The sequence below is a fragment of the Pavona decussata genome, unplaced genomic scaffold (assembly GCF_977016875.1).
Source record: "Pavona decussata unplaced genomic scaffold, jaPavDecu1.1 SCAFFOLD_198, whole genome shotgun sequence".
In the NCBI taxonomy this organism is placed as follows: Eukaryota; Metazoa; Cnidaria; class Anthozoa; order Scleractinia; family Agariciidae; genus Pavona; species Pavona decussata.
Genome location: NW_028145606.1, coordinates 8,977 through 30,612, shown reverse-complemented (window position 1 = coordinate 30,612; position 21,636 = coordinate 8,977). Strand labels below are relative to the sequence as shown.

The 21,636-nt window shown below is 39.0% G+C and overlaps 2 protein-coding genes across 2 annotated transcripts; one reads left to right on the top strand and one right to left on the bottom strand.

Moving 5' to 3' along the window:
- Positions 1 to 213: 213 nt before the first annotated feature.
- On the top strand, positions 214 to 8,694 carry LOC146461393 (eukaryotic translation initiation factor 3 subunit I-like). The gene is made up of 8 exons (XM_085086868.1): positions 214 to 320; positions 1,449 to 1,629; positions 2,082 to 2,285; positions 3,370 to 3,497; positions 4,503 to 4,613; positions 5,711 to 5,800; positions 7,326 to 7,492; positions 8,586 to 8,694. Exons 1-8 carry the CDS (start codon positions 318 to 320, stop codon positions 8,665 to 8,667), a joined length of 966 nt encoding a protein of 321 aa, XP_084942994.1. The 5' UTR covers positions 214 to 317; the 3' UTR covers positions 8,668 to 8,694.
- Positions 8,695 to 10,656: 1,962 nt separating this feature from the next.
- LOC146461392 (opsin-3-like) lies at positions 10,657 to 20,118 on the bottom strand. Its single transcript, XM_085086889.1, has 3 exons — positions 20,057 to 20,118; positions 12,413 to 13,056; positions 10,657 to 11,558 (listed from the first exon to the last, which is right to left on the bottom strand). The coding sequence occupies exons 2-3, from the start codon at positions 13,042 to 13,044 to the stop codon at positions 10,877 to 10,879; spliced, it is 1,314 nt and encodes a 437-aa protein (XP_084943015.1). The 5' UTR covers positions 13,045 to 13,056; positions 20,057 to 20,118; the 3' UTR covers positions 10,657 to 10,876.
- Positions 20,119 to 21,636: the final 1,518 nt, after the last annotated feature.

The following is a 21,636-nucleotide window of genomic DNA, read 5'->3' as shown; positions in this document are numbered from 1 at the left end:
TTCTCTCTCCTTTCTACCTCTCACCTCTGGCGTTTGCGCTTGAAAAGCGCTTTAGACGGGTGAAAACTACTAAGCTGGCAATTTTTTTTCGTGTGTGTGTGTGCAGTGAAACCAAGATACTCCCTCTGCCTCATAGAATCAACCAGGCCTTCATTTTCGCGGGGATGGACTGGGGTGAAGTAACCGCTGACAGCAATTGGTCCGACATCGAAGGCTCTTGTAAGTAATCAACGTGCTTCGGAACCTTCTCTGAAATAGTAAAGAGGAGACGTTTTACAAGTATTTTTTCGTTGTTTTAGGAATTTGATTGCCAGAAGATGGTGAGTAATCCTCGTCTCATCTCTTATAGATTTTAATGAACTAGTTTTCTTAAATTAGAAGACGTCTTAGGGGGTTGAACGTAGCAAATGAACATAACCTCGCCATTGACAATAATTTTACCGAATCATGTATGCATATAATCTTCCTTTCTAAAATTCTCTCCACGTTAACTTAGTTTGGGTTTTACTGAATCTAGTTTCGTATTGCCTATAGGATAAGCTAATTATTAGAAAGATTCTTGTTTGTGTTAACGGTTTATAAGTTTACCATCTAAAGAACTGAGTGATCATATATATACGTACATGTACATGTATGACGCGATGCAGTCTTTTTTTATCCTCAAATACATTCAGGAATCACCGATAAAGTACGACGATACTTTAGTACATTACGACGATACATTAGTATGTTTGGTGATAAAAATTTATTTAAAGTCTGAACGAACAAGTTATTGACCATGTTAAATTTATCTGTATAGTATGTTAAACTCTTTGTCACTCTATAGACAAGATTTGAAGGATGGAATATTTTATAACTTAATCACTTTTTTCTTCCTAAGTTAGTGCAGTTAGTTTAAAACCACATAAAAGAAAACACAGACGTGAAAAAAAGTATATAAATATGTTTGTGTGCATGCAGAGAAAACCAAAACAAACAAACAAACGAGAAGAACAAGAAGAACAAATCCTATAATATACAGTGTATTTAACAGTTATCCTGCAAAATAGTGTAGAATATTGCCTAATACTTAGCCAACGAGGCTGTAGGCTGGGATTGAGCAAGGTAATTGTTTTTTTATTCAACACATTGATAGCAAAGCACAATTTTGTCGCAGTAAAGCTGGAGATGATCTTTATTTTGCCATTTGTAGCCCTGACATGCAAAATTACGTATATGACAGGATATTGATCTGTTGACTATGGACGACGAATATTCAGGGCACCATGACCATATTTGGAGAGTGTTACAATGTGTTAAATAATAATAGACATTGTGTGCCTAACAATAGGGATTGGCATTTACCTTCATTTTCTTTGATACGTTTTTTACTAGAATGATGGGCAATAATGTGCAATCATGATTTAAATGCACAGCCACTCCTATCTTCTTTATGATTTCTTATGCAGAAACCCCTTCTGCTCCACGGACATGAGCGTTCCATCACTCAGATCAAATACAACAGAGATGGTGACTTGCTGTTTTCCTCGGCAAAAGACACAAAGCCAAATGTGTGGTACTCGTTAAATGGCGAGAGGCTTGGAACTTATAATGGCCACGGTGGTGCTGTTTGGTGTATTGATGTAGATTGTATCCTTGTGAAATACTGTGCAGTGCTGCACTGTAAATCTGACAATTGTATATTATCCTAATTTTAGAGTTCGTAGTTCAGGAAAGACCATCATGGTTGATTAATAAGCACTTTCAGAAATGACCGTCAGGCTAGTCAGTTTTTAAAATCGCATAAATTATAGAACCAGAGGTAAAACATTTTGAAAGAGGCACACATTGCAAAAAATGTCAAGATCTTTAGGGGAAATGCGTTTCATTTCAATCTGTTTGGTTCAAAACACATCTGCTGCTAATGTGGATGTAACTTTAGACTCCTTGGTCTTGGCCATATATACCCAGGTACATGTAAGTTGTAGCCCAGTTTTCTATGAGGAATACTCAAATATTGTAGACTGTTGACATTCAGTAGTGGCAAAACCAAAAAACAGTTAATTACATAATTCCTTAACGTCATCTCTTGCTGCTCCCAGGGGAAACAAAACATTTTATTTCAGGATCAGCAGATAACAGTTTGAGATTCTGGGATTGTGAAACAGCCACAACATTATCCAAATATGAGACAAAAACTGCTGTCAGGGCATGCGGCTTTTCATTTTGTGGTAAAAAGATTATGATGACAACAGACAGACAGATGGGTCACGATTGCGTACTCATGATATATGATATCAGAGAAGGTGTGTAGCCTGCCTTAATATGAGACTTTTGAGCCAATACCTGTGCTCCACACAGATAAATTTTACCCTTTAATTTAAAGCTTGTGTACCAATCAATGAATCAGATCTAAACTTCAATCCCTGCCCCTTCTTGTGCAGCCCCCTAGCCATTCAAAGTTTTGAAGTTTGGATTGTTCAAATTCCTATCACCCAAGTCATAAAGGTTGCTCAAATATAACTTAAAAGCAGCTTGTCCAAAGGCAAGTTACAACTATTACTGTTACAGTCAAACCTGTATTAAGTGCTACTGTATCAAGTGGTCAGCTGTCAAAGTCCCAAAAGTTACTTCCTTTAATTACACTGTAATTTTATCTCTATTAAGTGGTCACAGTCACCCTTTGCTAAGTTCCAACAAGCTGTTTCTATTGTCTTGACCTGTTTGAAATGGCCACTTTGTTAAAGAAAACCACTAAAATAGAGTAACAAATAGCGTGCCAGATAATTGAATTTCTAACAAGCTGCAATACTGACTGTAGGATCTTGGCATTAACGTTTTATTGGTCCATTTTATACTATGTTCTCCTTTGTCATACCATTTTATCATTGCAGTTTCTTAACTGAGTAAGTAATTTTGTGAGTGCTTTTGTGCATAAACTGTATATAAAGGGGCAACCTGTCTTAAGAGGTCACTTAGCCATTCCCTGAGGGAGATCGCTTAACACGGGTTCAACTGTAGTTCTAACACAATTAGTTCTAATAAGCTAGAACTGTCACTATTACTTGAAATATGAAACCTCCTAGTGTATCTTTAAGTTTATTTTTTCTTGCCATGTAATTAATAATTATTGTAGTGATACATGTACTTTTATCACACTTTGTTTGAGGAGGCCTGATCACATATAAGCTTTTGAGTTTCTTCCATGTCTCCTTGCCACTTTTTCTTTGTTAGTAGACAGAATTGTATGAAACTACATCCCATGTTGTACCTTCTTTTGTGTGGCAAAATAGATAAACAATAAAAAAGAATTCTAATTCGCACCTTAAAATATTTTCTTGCGCGTACTTTATGTTTGGTCACCGCCTAACTGGTCTGATTTTTTCAAAGGTTCAAAGGATCCTATTTTGAGCATACCAGTAGAAGGACCTAAAGTGACAGCTGCCCTCTGGGGCCCACTGGATCAGTACATCATAACAGGACATGAAAATGGAGACCTTTGTCAGTGGGATACTAAGGTGACTTATATTAATTTACTTACATGTACTTAGAGCGGTTTCCAATTGAGAGTCGTAAAACCAAAACCAAAGTAATTACTGTGGCCAATCCCAACAGATGTAAACAGCACAACGAGCCAATCAGAATTCGAAGCAAATACATGAAACCAGTGCCAAGCGCGGGAAAATGTGTGCTGCCAAAACACGATTGGTTCTGGTTTGGATTCCCATTGGTTGAGAAAGTAGCGCGAGTTTTGCTAACCAATCACAGAGCGTAGTAATGCAAAACCAAAGCCAACGCGAAATTATTTTCGACACTCAATTGAAAACTGTGCTATGGATGTGATTACTAAGGGTGCATTTTTTTGGGACAGGGATGGTGCAGTGGTGAGAGCACTCGCCTCCCACCAATGTGGCTTGGGTTGATTCCCGGATTCAGCGTAAATGTGGGTTGAGTTTGTTGTTGGTTCTTGTCCTTGCTCTGAGAGGTTTTTCTCTGGGTACTCTAGTTTCCCCTCTCCCCAAACACCAACCTTTCCAAATGCCAATTCAATCTGGAGAGTGTCCCCAGTCAGTGCTCTGCACTACGCTGGCACTTATAATTAATAAAGTGAATTATTGTTATTATTACAAATCTGACCATTCTTGTTCTGGTTCAGCAATTCAATTGCATTCTTGCTACAAATTTTTCTTCCCATGCTGTTTACAGTACCCTATATTCCTTTGTGCAAAAATGAGTTCTGTTTTATTTTTGATGATTGCTATCACTAGAGTGTCCTCAGCTCAGATTCTCTACATGTACACTTGCTCAGAAGACTAAAAATCCAGTCTGATTAGCTCTGACAAAGGGCTACTGCTTGAAACATCAGCTCTTAAATCTCTTTATGGTGGCCAAATCACATAACCCTAACCCTAAACAAACATTTGTTCCCACTTCCCACTGATGTAGCAACACACTTTCTTTTGAAACTAACCCGCTTATCTAAAAATCTTGTGACTTGACTAATTTATTATTTTCACGTGCAGACTGGAAATAAACTGTTAACTGTCCACGAGCATACCAAACACATCAATGATATACAGATGTACAAGGACCAGACAATGTTTGTAACAGCTTCAAAAGACCACACAGCTAAGGTAAGTGTTCATCACATCTGCAGTGCTGGACTAATACAATGTAGTATACCAAAGCATAGCAAACAAGCAAGCTCTCCAATTGGGGTGTCAGGTGAGGGCATGAGTAGCCAGCGAAGTGAGCCACGAGAGGATTGGACTACCCCCATCCCAATCCTCTTGCAGTTCACTTTGCTTGCTGCTCGCGCCCCACAAATGTTTCTTGTGAGCTTGCTTGCAGGCTAATGAAACATGTTCTGCCATTATTCACAGCCGTACAAATCTAGCATAACATAACATAACATAACATAACATAACATAACATAACATAACATAACATAACATAACATAACATAACATAACATAACATAACATAACATAACATAACATACTTTATTGACTTTCCCCAAGAGGCTTTTCAAAGACAATGAATTAATCTAAAAATGATACAATGTACAATGTAATAAAAACAGAATCGAAAAGATATAAAAACTATTTTCAAAAACTACTGTTGGATATAGTAAGGCATTGATTATGTACTTAAAGCATAGAAGTGATAGAGTGGCTTTATTTTTGTGAATGCTATAAATTCATCATAAAATATGATACAAGTACCTTTTTCAAACAGTCTAAAAGTTTAATTAGTGCTGAAGCTCTTTCTGGGGGTAAATATGGTGTTGTGTGTGTTTTCATGTGGGATTGGTTCTTTCCCTGGCCTGGCCTGGGTGAAAGCGAGGCTGGAGTAGACTCTTTTGATAGAAACTTGCTGCTTTCATATGGAAATCATGTTGTTCTAATGCTAACTAGCTTTTATTTGCGTATGAAAAGCACTGAGGTTTGTGTCAAAACAAAGCCAATTCCATTCAAATGCTAGGTTACGAAGCACACAACTGTAAAATGGACTATAAGCCATTTATATTTTAGCTTCGTTTGACTACAACCACCAGAATTCATTTTGTTTTCCTTTAGTAATCCCAGTTAAGCAAACAACAATAGCTCTAATAAGCAAGAGAAAACAAAAACGAGAAGGATTCTGGTAGTTGGAGTCAAGTGACACCATAGTGAAAATGTCATATAAACCACAACATCTTTTTTTAGAATTACTGTTCTTACTTCCACAGCTTTTTGATACAGATTCACTGCGACATATGAACACTTACAAGACAGAAAGGCCTGTGAATTCGGCGTCACTCTCGCCCATCAGAGAGCATGTAGGTGTTCAGTACTCTTAGGACTGGTTCAGACTAGGTCCTGTTGTCATGGTCCTGTGTCTGGGTACTGAAAAAGACGTCGTTCAGAGTCCTTGGTTCCCAAGGAGCAATCATTTCCTCGTTCGTCAATAGACCCTTCTCCAAAATGGGGGCAACAGATTTGAATGAGATAAAATTGAACTGAATGAAAAACTGATACCAGCACTGGAAAGAGCACTTTTATTTTAGTAAACTTGCAAAGCTTCAGCATATTAGGTGTTATATCAGCTTGGGAAATGTAAGATGAAATTTGACAAATTTACAGACGTTTGTATGACTGGGGGTATATGTCATACTCCCAGTCATACAAACCTCTGTAAATTGTTCATTTTTCAACTTACATTTTATCAGCTGATACTGATAAAACTTTGCAGGAATACTAAAGTAAAAGTGGTCTTCTGTAGTGCTGGTATACGTTTTTAATTTTAACTTATTTGAATTTTCGGCCGCCATTTTGCAGAAGGGTCTATTTAGTGCTTGCCATTTTGTTTTAGGGCAATGCCTTCTCATACAGATGTATTTTTGCACAATGACCATGCGGAAAAAGTAGATCTTAGTAAAGACATTTTTCAGAAATAATTTAGCAACAATTTTTCTAAAAAGCAGTAAAATACAAAGCAATCTATGGCGTTTATTTTTTCCAAATTGAAGCTTTATTATCTTTGAAAATTGCATGGTTATCCCAAATTTTCTTTTTGAATGCCAAGAGCACTTGATAAGTTCTGCTTTCTCTGCATAGTTTTAAACCGTCCAAAAATATCCCTGAATTATAAGGCACAACTCGTAGGAAACCCAAGTATCTCGAAATGCGCAGAACGTATGTGCAGTAACAAAACTAGGCACCGTCCTTAATGCATCGTAGGGAGGCATGGGGAAAAAGTACGGGAGCTGACAAAATCCTGTTCAGACCATTACCTGCGCCAAGGACCGCTGCCCATAGAGGTAGTGCACGTGCAGGAGCATGGTGCTGAGAATTTGTTCATACTAGTGCCCATTCCCCGGTCTAAACAGGGCCTTTGGCTCTACAGAAGTTTTGGTAGGTTTTTCTGACAGTACAGTATGTACATGTAGACGAAACACGTGTTTTGAAAAGACAACACAATAATTTATGTGCACGGTGCCTAGCTACTATATCAATTTGCCGCCAGATGATAAAGTTAGGCTCTTCACTTAACCTTTAAAAACAACAAAGTATTCACAAACCACATATGTAAGTTCAAATGAAATTGTTCAACTGTGAAATAGAAGGTTAAATTTGCTTTTTTTGTGTGTGTATCTGATGAGTTGGGCAAAATGTTTGTTTGTTTCAAGGTAAGAGGATGATGACTTTAGAATTTTTGTAAGGTCGGAAGAATTTGATAGGAGTTAAAACGTGGCGTCTACAGTTGTAAAATGTAATTAATACAAGGGAAACTTTTTTGCAACGTACATGAAAACTTGCTTAGCGCCAGGGAGGAATATTAAATCTTTCTTTGTTTTTGTGTAGGTTGTGCTGGGAGGCGGACAAGAAGCCATGGATGTAACAACCACGTCAACAAGAATCGGGAAATTCGATGCTAGATTCTTCCACACAGTGTTTGAGGAAGAAATCGGAAGAGTTAAGGGTCATTTTGGACCAATTAACAGCACAGCTTTTCACCCTGATGGAAAAAGGTAAGAAACCTCACACTGTTTGATGACTTAGTCAAATATCGACTGTTTGGTAGTTTGAAGTTTTAAAAAAAAATTCGGAACGTGTGAAGTGTCTGAAGTAGTACAGGTGGAGAAAATTAGCCTCGATTGCCAACAGTCACAATTTATGATGTATTTAATAAGTAAATGACACAGGCATACTTAGAAAAAAATCTGATTGCTCCTATCAGGGTCCAACCTAAGACCTTCCAATTACTAGTTCGGATGCTCTACCACTGAGCTACAGGAAACTTGCGGGAGCTAAGGCCATTAAACTAGGTTCATGGGACAAACATCCCGCATACTGCTAGGATTGGAATGTCAGTGTGTGGCACATGCGCAATGGAAATAATGTGATGCTGCAGTATGCAGGATGTTTGTCCCATGAACCTAGTTTAATGGCCTTAGCTCCCACGAGTCTCCTGTAGCTCAGTGGTAGAGCATCCGAACTAGTGATTGGAAGGTTTTAGGTTCGACGCCTGATAGGAGCACTCGGATTTTTTTTTCTGAGTACGCCTGTGTCATTTACTGATTAATACATCATTCTCATTTATTCACCAGGCTTAACATATTCCATCACGTTATTTCCAGTTACAGTTTAGTAAAAGTAGCAATAATAATATATTTAATTCTCCTCTCCCTTTGAGTGTCTTGTCAAGGATAATACAACATATAAGAATCCCAACTGGGCAGGCAGGCCAGCTGGCCATGTACAAGCACGGCCGAGGAGTTGAACCCAGGGCTACCGAGAAACAACTCCAGCTAGTGGTCAGGGCAAGACTTGAACCCGGGACCACCGGATTTCAAGACGCACTAACCACTCGTCCACGCTTCCTCCTTACAGAAGAGGAGGTGGACTCTTTTAGTTGAACCTTAGAGCAAAACAGTCGGTGTAGGGATTGACAATGATATTTTTGCCCTCCCCCTCCACCACTCCCCTACAACAATTTCATCAGCAAATGAACCAAACTCATTACCTAAGTTAGTGGTAACAGGCGTGCATGCTAAGATCTTTTTGAGCGAGAGATAAAATCCCGTTAATACGCTGTTCCATTATGTTTTGTTTGATCCGCAGTTACAGCAGCGGTGGAGAGGATGGTTATGTTCGTGTTCAAGTGTTTGATCCGTCGTACTTCGAAGTGGAATTTGAATATTAGCTGAAATAAATTATACCTTACTCATTACACTTGCGGTCCGCTTGTCTTGGCACGTTACTCACGATACCTGACTAGCTCAAAAAGTGTACTTCTAAAATATCGACATTTCGCGCGCTTACTAAGTTTATATACCGAATGCTTCTGAATGTACAACTTAATTGGGTCAAATGATTTCGCAGAGCAAAACAGAACAAGCATTTTGAGGATAAAATCATATTGACTGCAGTCGATAAACCTTAAAACTAACACCGTTGAAAACTCTATGCGCTTGGAGGGGCTGCGACTTTCGGGCTAAAGAAATTTAGTCAAAACAGTTAATAGCTGCCTGGAGGTAGTCATGAGGCGCTTAAAAGAGCGACTAAGGTGTCTCAGTTTCGTGACGTCCATTCGCTAGGGAACTTGGGGTTTTTCACCCATGCATTCTGAGAATGTCACGAAAAAGGAAAATCCAAGGGTCAGTTCAATATTCTTGTACAGTGGAAGCCCTCATTAGCACTCAGCCTCGGGACGCGAAACAGGAGTCCGTAACTTACTGGAGCTGGCCGCTTACAAGAATGGTTCTCGTACGCGTCGACTAGAGGTGCACGGGTTAGATGTCCGCTTACGGGAGCTTGCCCAGCTGACAATAAAGGTTGGGAATGACAAAAAAAAAACCACTGTATTAAATGATTTTTTTCTGTTTTACTGGCTTATGCAATGCCGTGATAATGGCGATGACGAACAGCGATGTGAGGTTGATTGATTAAAATAAGATGCAGAAGCTAATGCGATTTCCTTTAGGGTACCCGCCTACGCGAGCTTAAAAACAAAGGAAAAGTCTAAATCGTAACCCCTGAAAGTGTCCGCGGCCGCTTACGGGAATGTGTAAATACAGATTTTGTATGGGAGTTCAAACGGGGTTTTGTGAAGGCCGTAAGTAGAGCTGTCCACTTACAAGAGTGTCTGTTAAGAGAGTTTCCACTGTAGCTACAAGCTTGGGCGTGGGTTTAGCATACATACGGAAAAAGAGACAATGAAAAGTAAAAAAAAAGACGAGTTTAATAATCATCCTTAAAGAATTCTAACAATGCTGCTCAGCGGACTCATTTTCTGCATGAGCGTGTAATAACAAGAATCCAGATTGTTAGTTTAAAGTGTAAGCATTTTATTAAATTGGCCCTAGGCTTGGTAGCCTGCAGAACAGGCGTAATTTTTTGTGTTATTCAGGCGAGCAAAGGCAAGCGCGAAGCACGATTCACGCGCGACGGGAGAGGCGTGACTCGCGCTTGCCTTTGGTCGCCTGAAAAACGCAAAAAAAAAAATTATAATAGTAATAAATAAATAAAATAAATAAATAACGCCTGTTCGGCAGGCTATAGATTTGGTTCATTCTCAAAACTCCCGAAGGGTTTTCAGGCCCGAGAAGTATTCTTCAAATCCGTTTTCTATCGATAGTTTGTCGATCGTGAAAGCTAACCCAGTGAGTTTCTCAATCTTGTAAAGCCTTTCAACGTTTTAGCTTTCAAAACTGTTAAAACTCGAATTTCTGTGGGATTTGGACATCGTGCACTTAAAGGGAGTGGTTCACGGTTCTGCGCATGTCTATGAATCAAAATACTTTTTCACCTTTGCTCGCTGTGACCCAAGCCTGTTTAAATTAATTTGTTGTTTATGAACCATTCGGAACGGAAGTTAGGTAACTCGGGTGGTAATTTTTTCATATGATTGCGTTATTTCGCATGCAAATAACTGTAAACACATCAACCGTGGAATAAATCCTACGGGTCAACGCTAAATTCAACTGATTGACAATATGAGTACAATCCACTAGCATTTTCTGTGAATTTTGGTCATCAGTCATTTTGCTTGGACTAATTATAGAATGTTATCACTGAAGTACATGTGAGTGGGATTTTTGATATAAAAGAGAAACTCAAAGCATTTAGATTCATGCACATGCCCTGAAATGTGACCCCCCCCCCCCCCCTTTAATAGTTTTCGGGCCTGAAATGTTTCCAGCGTTTGACAGCCGTTAAAAGATTTGAGAGCTCTCTAATCTCTTTACAGTGGCCAAATTACCTTTTTAACTCGGTTGATAAAATCAAACATTCGTTCCCACTCCCCCACCGACCATCAGTTTCTTTAGAAACTAACGTCACTGCCCAGCAACCCTATCGATCCTGTCTAGGGTGGAGTTAGGTGAGAAATGGCAACAGCCCTAGACTGACCATCACGTCTCATTATGGATTTGACGGCTGCCTGATGGTTCAGTATTACAGAAATTATTCTGTGCAGGTTGGTTGCGTTGTGAGTCACCGCTAGTGGTCCGCGTTAAGTTCGCCTTCTCGTTGCTTGTGAAATCCGCCACAGGGAGAGTCGACGCGTCACGCGTTGAAGGTGTTAAATTATTAGATACCGAATGTCCAGCATTTAAAGTGTTTCTAACAGCGGGATTGGTTCCGGATGGGCCTGCTAACGGCTCTACTTTATTGGCAAACCTTACTCGTCTTCGCTGCCACTCCTGCAGTCTATTGGGGACACGCTCAGTGGCCAGGTAGAAGTTCCTATCGTTGCGGTTGCGCCTGGCGGCGTGATTTTCGACTCTCCGTGTTCGTGCTGCCGTACCTGTAATCAGTTGCTTTAATGCAATCCTGTATCTTTTATTCAGAAAAAGATAAGCGAAAGGCGGGCATAATATATTAGACTGCTCGACGAGCTCCAATATGAACGCTGTCTTGGGGGTAAGGGTGTAACGTTCCGTTGCCATGGCAATGAAATTAGTCACGTGATACGGCAAATGGCTGAGAAAGAAGTAGACGGTTAGGGCAATAACCATCCTGTTAAGTTTCCTACGATACTCAAGCCTTTGTATGATTGTAGCACTCTCTATGTAATGTGTCCTTCTCCAGGTTCTGCATGAATGAAACAAAATGCAGTTGTTACTAGACAATCAAGTCCCAGAATACCATTGTTGTTTTATTCGGACTAAGGCTATCGTGAAAAAACGATCGTGAAGTCTGACTAGTTTCTAACTACAACCCAGTGACATGAAATTTTTTATGGGAGTCTTAATCTGTGGATGGAGATTTCTGTCAATTTTGTGAGAGCAAAAAGTCTTAAGGAGTAAATGAAACTCGACGAACATGTCAAAAAATTGAAATTCTCTCATCCAGAGGAATGACAGCAACACAAGTCAGAAAAAACACGACTCCGGGAACTCCATGCCCTACTCTTGTTTATTTATTTATTTATTTATTTATTTATTTAATTAGTTCCGTTCCCTTCAAATTGATATGTGGAGTGTAGGAGATATTCTTCTGCCAGTGATAAATATTTGAAGTATAAGCCGAACGGAGAGCAATTCTTTGTTTCATGTGTGTGAACGGGATCCCACTTCCGTAAAAGTTGGCTGTCTGTGATAGGTAAGAGGTTGAATCAAGAGGGGGGGGGGGGGGGGGGAGGGAGCCTCCCGCCTCCCGATATGGCACTTTATTGAGTAGCCCCTCCCTCCCCCGCACACCGTGACTGAGGCCAGTTTTGAAGTTGGACAGGATGTACAAACAAGGACTACTTTTTAGAGTGGTGGGAAAAGAAACTCCTTGGAACTTCTAAGTGAAGATTCTAAGCATCTTTCCTCCCCATCCCTCCCCTCCCGTCAGTTGAGTCATGTTGGGGTATGGGGGACAACCCAAAAACCTTACAATAAAAGTGGCCGGGGCAAAGAATGATAATCATGTTGTGTGAGCTTTCGAACGATTTACTTTACCTTGACAAAAGATATTGCGTCGTGAAAGACAACACCATTGGTAAGAGAAACATTGCGATACCAGCAAAGCTATTGTAGAAATTATGACTTGTTTCTTTAGAAGGCCAGTGTAATTGGCATATCAACTCTGACGCTGAGAGCCTGAAAAGATTCCCTACAAGGAATGGAATTCCACTCATACAAAGGGGGTATACCCACAGCGCCATGAACACGATGACGTTAGACTTCACCGACATTGGTTGAGCCTCATTGCGTGAACACCGGTCAGCGGCAACTTTAGACACAATATTCATGGCACACAAAGTTGCTGAATAAGCATACTTGCACAGGACACCCACGTACGCAACCCAGTTGCACAAGAACGCTTCTCTTGTATCGTTCTTAGTTTCAATTTTTAAGTTGGTGCCTAGAGTCACGGAGTAGCCACACGCCGCCAGCACCAGCGAGATAATGCTGATGTTTATCATAAACGGAGTAAAGATTTTTCGTCGCATGGCGGTGCGAAATAATGTGAGCAGGGATACCAGGTGGCAGAGGAACGTCAGGACGACGATAGACATTGAAATGTTGACCGATAGGATAAATAATTGGCTGGAACTTTTGTCTTCCAAGGAGACGCTTGAGCTGTTCATTCTTAGTGTTGTCTGTGTGATTAAATCAATAAATTGAATTTTTAATTATAGATATACCAAGTTTCGTCGTTTAAGACAGGCGTCATAGGCTACGTTCGCACCCTATGTACGTTTTTTCAGGGACATAACATCCAAATAAATAATAATAATAATAATAATAATAATAATAATAATAATAATAATAACAATAATAAATTTTTGTAGCGCTTTTTGTGCACGATCCAAAGGCGCTAATTAATTACAGATAAAACATTCTGAAAGGTAAAAAGTTCATTGTTAGAATTTCAAGAAAGCTAAAACAGGAAAACAATTAAACTTATTATAACTGTACAGGTAGAATATCATTTTTTACATCACATCTAGCATGAATGAGGTAGGCAAATTACTTTTATGAACTGTCACTGTTATTTTAGCTCAAAATTTTTTTTTTTTCTTAGTAAAATAGCAGCACTTTTTGTTGGCTCCTGGAGACTGCGGTTAGATATTTAATGTTAAGACGGCAAGGTTCACAATTTCTGTGCTCGGAAATGTAATATTTAATATTATTCATAGAAAGGAAATAAGGATTAGTGGAAAATCCCATTTCAGCCCCAAGCCTGCAACATTCAAACTTGATTTGCTCGATAAGCCCGACAAGGCCTGGAGAGGAGATTGGAAACAGACCGGCTGTGTGGATTCATAAGCAAAAAATAAAGTTTAAATGATTTAGGCCTGCATTTCTAACGTACTCTGCCCTGTAGTAAAGTGCTTTGATAAAATCAGTCTTCGCGGAATATTTGGCCGGTGCAGGTGCACAAATATACTGGCGCACATCCTTCAACCGGCCGCGTGGCCGCCTGCTGTACGATTTGCAAATGAAAACGATCGTTTTGTTCTTTCTGCAATCTTGTGCTTACGGTATTGTTTCAAAAAATATAAACCTGCCGGAACCTGATTTTGCGGCAGGAAAGAAAGACAGATAGAAAGAAGACAGGAAAGCAAATGTGTTTTGAAAAACAAGATTTGTTCCCGAACCGTATGGCGTTTTCTCCAGTTATATTAGCCCAACAGGGACACATTGGTTTCGCTTCACAATAACGAAGAGTTTCCTCTTTCAGCCAACAGCCCAAAACATGAACAAATAAAACCAAAACTAGTGCGCTCCTTTAGAAAAGCCTTTTCCATCCCGTTATTTTCCTCCTGCATTAATAAATTACTGATTTTCCTACCAAAAGACATTCAGTAGTTCAAAAGTTCATGACTGTTTCCACAAACACCCCTAAATATTTCTTTCAGACAGTTAAAGTAATATCTTCTTTTATAAGATCATACTTAAAGAGCCTGAAATCGTTCCAAAAAGTTTTAATTTGATTGAGAGCAAAGAATTATCAAATGGTCTTAGTCTTCTCTTGAAAAGTTACCGAAAGAGCAGACATAATTGCTTGCCTAGGAGAGGTAGACAAGTCCTTCATTGCCAGGAGGTTTATCCTCTTTAAAAGTCTTTGAAACTTCCGTGGCTTCTTAAATTGTCACTTTATCTTCACATACTTTCTACAAATCATCAATAGCTTTGGAATAGTAGGATTATCAAAGAAAAATCTGCTTTCGTAACTATCAAGGTAAGCATTTTTTGGACTGTCTCCAAATCTGTATGTTCTTGTTCTTCCCTCGCGTCAGTAATGCTTTTTACTGCCTCTTTTATAATTTGCCCTCATGTTTAACAATTATTTTACGAGAGCGCGTTGGATATGAGATGATAGATAGCAGACGAGGCGCGTAGTGCCGAGTTGGCTATAATCATCTCATATCCAACAAGCGTGAGAGGAATAATTGTTTTATAAAAAACAGTCAAGAAATATTGCTGATCTTGTTGATATTGCTTCGCAAGAACAACCATAAGACAATTTTAATGGTCTCCATTTCTTGGGCATGGTATAATGGCTCATATACCATGACCGCTAAGCCAATCAAATCCCTGGAATTGCATTATACAGTGATCCAGTTTTTAATACTGAGTTTTATACTAACAGAAAAGTTAACTTTAGTTAACAAAACCGGAACGCCCAACACTCCAACGGGAATGCTCTTAAGTCTTTAATCCATAATCCAAATCACGGCTGGAATAAAGTGCATGCATTTTGATCAATCTCGTCTGTTGGAAAATCCAGTATCTCGAACAGAATACACAAAAATCGAGGAAAAATATTCCTTGGAATAATTTTGTTTATATCATGGAGCTGCTAATCTCGAGTGTACACAGGGAAAGATGAAATTTTCATTCAACAGTTAGCACTTAGGTTGCGTTCGATTTACCGCATTTCGAAATACGAATAAGCGGAATAGCTGCTAGATTTCTCTTTTTGGATAAATTTGGAAAAAACGTATCTACAAACTTTCGTTGAAACACGATAATTTAAGAGACAATTTGCACTCCAGTTACTGTCAAAAACCTCTCAAAGGGGTTTTCTAGTAACCATTGTGTGTATTTCGATTAGCTTTCGCTATTCGCGGTCCAATGTATTTAGTAAAAGAAGTTGCTTTTCTCTGTATTTATACATTTAACGCACACTTAATGATGAAATAATAAAGATTTCCTATTCCGGAATAGGGTCAATCGAACTCACCCTTAATGTTGAAGCATTTTTAAAGAGAAGATAGTCTCGCAAAAATTAAGGACTATAATCGCTTATTAATTAGTATTGCACATACCGAGTCCAGAAAGCAAATTAATGAACAGCCACGAACTCTCTCAAACTCCATCTTACCTTATTTTCTCTCAAAACTGGAGCGACGCTTGGAAAGACAATCGCGCCCTTTTCTGATATTCGGTTGAATTTCATGCCCTTGTTGTATGCTAAGTGCTTTTATGAGCAGCTGCCGTTCAGCATGTGATTTTGACGATAATTCAGTCTTGACTCAGGATTTACGTCATCATGACGTCGTAGGACGAGAATTCGCATATGTTCTCAACAATTGCGAACAGACGGATCTCGTGTGGGCGGACACACATTCATCAAGTTTTTACGAAGGCGCCCGGGTTGCTTCTTGTGCCGATAGGTAGTGTTACCTCGGTCTAGTGTGTGGCTGATGGGACCATAACTGAGTACAAGTGGGAGATTCTACTGTAGTTGTAAGCTGGCCATAACGATCAAAAGGCCAAAATCATGCCTTTATAAGATTAACTTTGTAAGTCTAGGAGGAATTTGAACTGAAGGTGAATCTGAGGTCAAATGTTCACAAGGTGCGGTACCAAAAAATGACTTCGTTATGGTCTTCCAAGATTAACTGACCATTTTGTAATGTAATTGTAATGTGGGCTATGAACGGCAAGAGTTCTATGAGACCCTAAACATGGCTAAACACGAATTGGCCATATTTTTAAAAATCGTGAAAATGTGGATATCATGAATCTAGATAGCGCGTTGATGGAACGAATTTTAAGGGAGATATCCATTATAAATCACTCACCAAAATTGCCAGATTCACCAATGTTCGTCAGCAATGGACACAGAGACGGTGGTAGTTTCTTGTTTGCAGTGAAAATGAAACTGTTTTATAAGTGTTATAACAAGCTTGGTGAATGCACACTCGTGCATCCTGCGAAATTGCACGTGATGAAGCACGAGTGATACGCACGAGATCGCACCTGGCACATTTGCTGCTGAGAATGTCAAATAAGTTGAAATCTGCTTATTCTGTAGACATAGCTGTGGTTTTACCTTGAACTTGGGTATTAATTTGGTGGTGGACACTAAATAATAAATAAGGCTTGATGTTACTAACATTATCATTATATTATTCGTGGAGAAATTTCAAAGTGACAGTTATCCCAGTTCTTGGTTTCAGCGTTGCCAACATTCGTTGATGACATGTTCGACGGAAATCTGGTCGTGTTTATTAGTCGAATGTCACAACTTTCGCCTGTCACTTGTGGGACAAAAACTGGACTGCAGCAAAATGTTTTAACAGATTTTCACAAAAGATGGATGGAACTTTCCACTGATATGTTGAAGGGCCTGTAAGTACGAGCCACTTTTTCACTGAATTTATTCCTCTGACCTTGAGCTAAATCGCATGTTACGATAAGTGCTCAAAGTAGCTAATTTTAGCTAAACTTTGCTCCCTCCGATTTATTACTGCAATTAAAGCTTATGATTGTAATTCGTAACATTATTAACGTCAAGGGTCATTGTTTATAACTAACGAATTAGGAGGTTTTGAATGATCAGTGTATTCTCCAGAACTAACAGTTGCAAGTCTTGCAAAATTCACGATATTGTCACTGGGTTTCGAGCACAGCCCAGGGTGCGAAAATTTCGAATCAGAAAATTTTAAGAAAGTTAAACTTCTCCGATCTTTTTTCATATTTTTCATACTTGCCAAAAGAAGTTGATGGAAGAATTATCAGCGAAATCTATATTCTAAATGACAATTGAATATGAGAATCTTAGAGAGAGTCGCTCTTAACACAGAACTTCCCGTAACATGCAAAACAACATCTCCCTGAAAAATTGAAAATGGAAATAATAGCTTGCGTGCAGATGTTTCCTTAAGCGGAACGAAGACACTTCCGCTCAAATGGAAATAGGAGACGTTTGTGCGCAGGCGCGGGAAAAATGACCAGTATACAAAAGTGACAACAGAAGTCAAAACACGGAAGCCGTTTCTTCCTGCACACTGACGCCATGGAGAAATCACACGCAGAACAATACAGCCTAAAAAGCTTGACTTGTCCAAGTTTAATCTACTATATTAATTTGGACATATGATGTAACTTTGATACCCAATAATTTTATCTCTGCACGCTACTGTTTCATTTTTCAGTGCTGATGGTGAAATTTAGTAAAAGAAACGCGTTTTTATTTTACAATGCAACATTTCATTTCCCCTAAGTTCAGTTTACAAAACATACTGCTGGGCCTGAAATTGCAGAAGAATAAAAAAACTTCAGTATGACTCAAACCTGCATGTATTATTATTTCACAACGGTTCGCTTATGGTGAAACTCTATTGTCACGAAAAGGCGTCTCGTTTCAAACTTTGTACCAAATTTCTACGACATAACCCGATTTTACGGCAACGTTTCGGTCTTGGGAGATCTGCTGAGTATCAACCAGCCCACACGACGGCTGAAAAAAGGAAACGTTCTGATCCTTGTGATTCCGATTCCGTGGAGCTCAAGATTGCGATCCCTCTCTCCGTTTTTTGGTTCACGCTGGAACAGAAGGTTCCTTACGTTTCCGATTCCGTCGCCAGTGTGAAAAGTGTATGGGTGTAACCACAAATTTTGCAGATATAACTAATATAAGCTTCAATAATTATTTCTAAAAAATGCGTGGTTCCCCCAATTTTCTTTTTGTATTCCAATGGTCCTTGCTAAGATCTGCTTTTCCACATGGTCATAAACTGTGCAAAAATACCTCTGTGTTAAAAGGCATCGTCCTTAAGCTACCGTATAAACTTATAAACATAGGACAACATCTCCTGAATGATACTATGCACAACCGATAAAATTCAGGCGTATACCACTGCTGATATTGGCCAGTGTTATCAGACATACAGCCTGTGTTTCTGGCGGTGTTTCTCGCGCGCTGGAGGGCAAAGTTTTATGAGGAGGTTTTGTCTCGGACTAGCCGCAGATGATTTATCATTCTCAGAAAATGATGTATGAAATAAAATACCCGCTAACAATTGAATGTAGAAAATAAAACTGCTTGTTAACATTTTTCGTTAGCCGCCTAATCCGCTATAAGGTCCATACGAATCGGCTTACATTTCGTCGCGAAGCGCGTCTGTTTGTAAGCCTGGGAGCCCTATGAGTTTGGTAGCAATAATTTTCTGAAGGCATATGTAAATATGGCAAAAATGAACAGGTTGCCAACACCAAAATTTTTTGCAGCGTTCACACACAACAACGTGAATTAATTTGCTAACACGAGTTCGCAAACTTAAATTCGTCGTGTACGTGAGCGCACTTCAAGAAGTAATTTGATCCTGTGAATTATAGTCTTCCTCAGCCCGCAAGCATTCCGCTGAATACAGGATGTGAACAACAATGACTGGTACGGTTCAGGAAGATCAATTTGGAATAATTACTTTTTTATTCATGGAGCAAAAAAGGGGAATTATACTTGATGAACGTACTCAAACACCCACAACGTATCGCCGAAATGAATTTACTGACAGTAATAGCTTTTTTATCTCCTCTCCGATAAAAAAATAGTTGCCCCCTTATTGCAACTCTCGTTGTGATGAATAAAAATAAAAACAAAAACTATTTGAGAATACTCTTTATTCACCAGTATAAGAGAGGAACCGGGTTGAAAAAATCAATTCATTCTGTAATATGATTACTAACTGGTATAAATATTCAAAGCGAACACTAAAGTAATATTAATTCAAATGTCTATATATATAATATATATATATAAAAACCAAGTATATAAGGAAAGCTAAAGATGCTGTTTTTTGTGCCGCTGAATACAGGGTAGTTGTGTCTATTATGCAGTTTAAGATAATGATTCCCTTGAACCTTGAAATATTTGGACTAAATCCTAAAGCAACCTGTAAGGGCAAAGCTTTTGAGAGCTATTGAGCCTCAGTAGTTTTCTTTGGTGTCACCGGTGTTCCACGAGATGGCTGTGTCGATGGATAGAATGTTTAAGGCATTTGTACGAGACGAAGATATTGGGAATTAAGTACTTCATGGTGTTATTGTTTAGTATACTGTACATGCCGGCACAGACGTTCCACCATCAAGTCCGCAGTTTGTAAAAGTGCCGACCTTTCTGAACCGAGCAAATATCAAGTGATCATCTGACCTCAGGCTAATACAATATACGTGTAGCTAGCTGATCTAAAAAAGGAAGAAACTTTACCGCGAGTCTTTGAAGACGGAACGTAGAAAGAAAAAGAAGACATTCTTATTTCTCTCTTCGTTACTTTGCTACCTGCACGCTCGCTGTTGTTAGTGCCACGAGTTAAAATGAGAAGAAACAAAACTAAACACTTTTAAGGGCTAGCACTCTCCTACCTCTTGGCATATTTTCTTCCCGCAGTAGGTTCTTGGTTGACTGAATAACAACGCAGGAAAATATATCTGCAATAAAAACAACCACAGATTTCAATGGATGAATAATACCCCAGTAGTTATTACGCTTTTTTCTCTCTAAATGCAAAACAAATCTACTCAAATACTCATATTTGAATATTTATATCCTGTGTTTTTATTTGTTTTGATATTCAGCGTTTCCTTCGTTGCTTAGCGAGTTTGTGCAGAGATAAATTTAATTGACAAAATCAGTGCAAGCAGTAGCGCCCTCAATTTATGATAAACAATGGACATAACTTTTCGCTTAGCACGGTTTGGAGAGAAACTGCTGCGACTGACAGATTGATAAACTTTTGAGCAACTGGAATTACTTTTGAAAAGTTCAAACATAAAATTGTACCTGGTGAGTATTCCAGTATAATAATTTCCCGTTCATGTTTTTCCTTTTAGATAAAATTACGGCTTCTGCGGTGGTCAATTCGACTAGACTGTAACTTGTTCCTGCTTGCATTCCCAGTTTTACAAACGTTACATTTAACTTAATTCTTGACTGGAAACCACACGTATCCACATAACGCCGGCAAACCAGAACAGTTGCTTTGCACGCCAAAGAGCTGACGAGTTCCTGATTGTACAAATAAAGATAACTGACTAACTCTTATCCAGTAGATTTTGAACGCTATCCCATTTTGTTCGCTGGGGTACTGAATTTAGTTTAAATGATACTATCGGATCTTCGATAATAGGAGCCACTGAAGTTTTTGCTGATATCAGAAATGTGGACAAACTGAAACAACTGAATTGGAAGACATAGCGGGAAACTAACTTAAAATTTCACTGGAAGATCATAAAACGGCCAGATTATTCGCTTCAATGAGAACGAAGATTATTTTGCCACGTCGACCTTAAGTTTCGCAGCATGGGTTGAATATCCAATATTCTTCAGCTTTCGGAGGGATAAAAGTCTAGCTTTTGCATGCGGTACAGATAAATGTTCGAAATGCAACGACTGCTGAAGTTTCTGATGATACCTTTGAAAAAATTTTCTGCAAGATTTACTCAAATGTCTCTTTAGAAAGGCTTTTAAAAGGATCCAGAAAAACAAACCTGTCTTTGCGTAAATTTGTTCATCAGGCCTGTACCCCTGACAACGTACTCAGTATTTTGAATTATTTCAGCAGTGAAATCGGCATTTGGCCACTGATAAGCTGTGAATCGCAGCGATTGGTTTGCATGCATCTTGAAATTGAAGAACATTGCTCAAAATTTACCCTAGAGGTATCGTGTTCTACAATGGCCCTTTAAATTAATTTACGATGCAAAACATTGATTTTTTTTTTCCGCAGGAGGTTATGATATTGCAGATAAATTACACCTGCAAGCAGTGTTTCGGCGAAAAAACATCACCTTAGCGCCGTTTGTCGACGAAACGTTTGCTGAAAATCCTGAACTAGCGGACATGTAAATGCGAAGTATAAAATTACTCCATAAACTATTTACAGTGTATATATTTTCTTCAAAACAACAGGGACATGAGGACTTGAATAGTACTCAGAACAAAC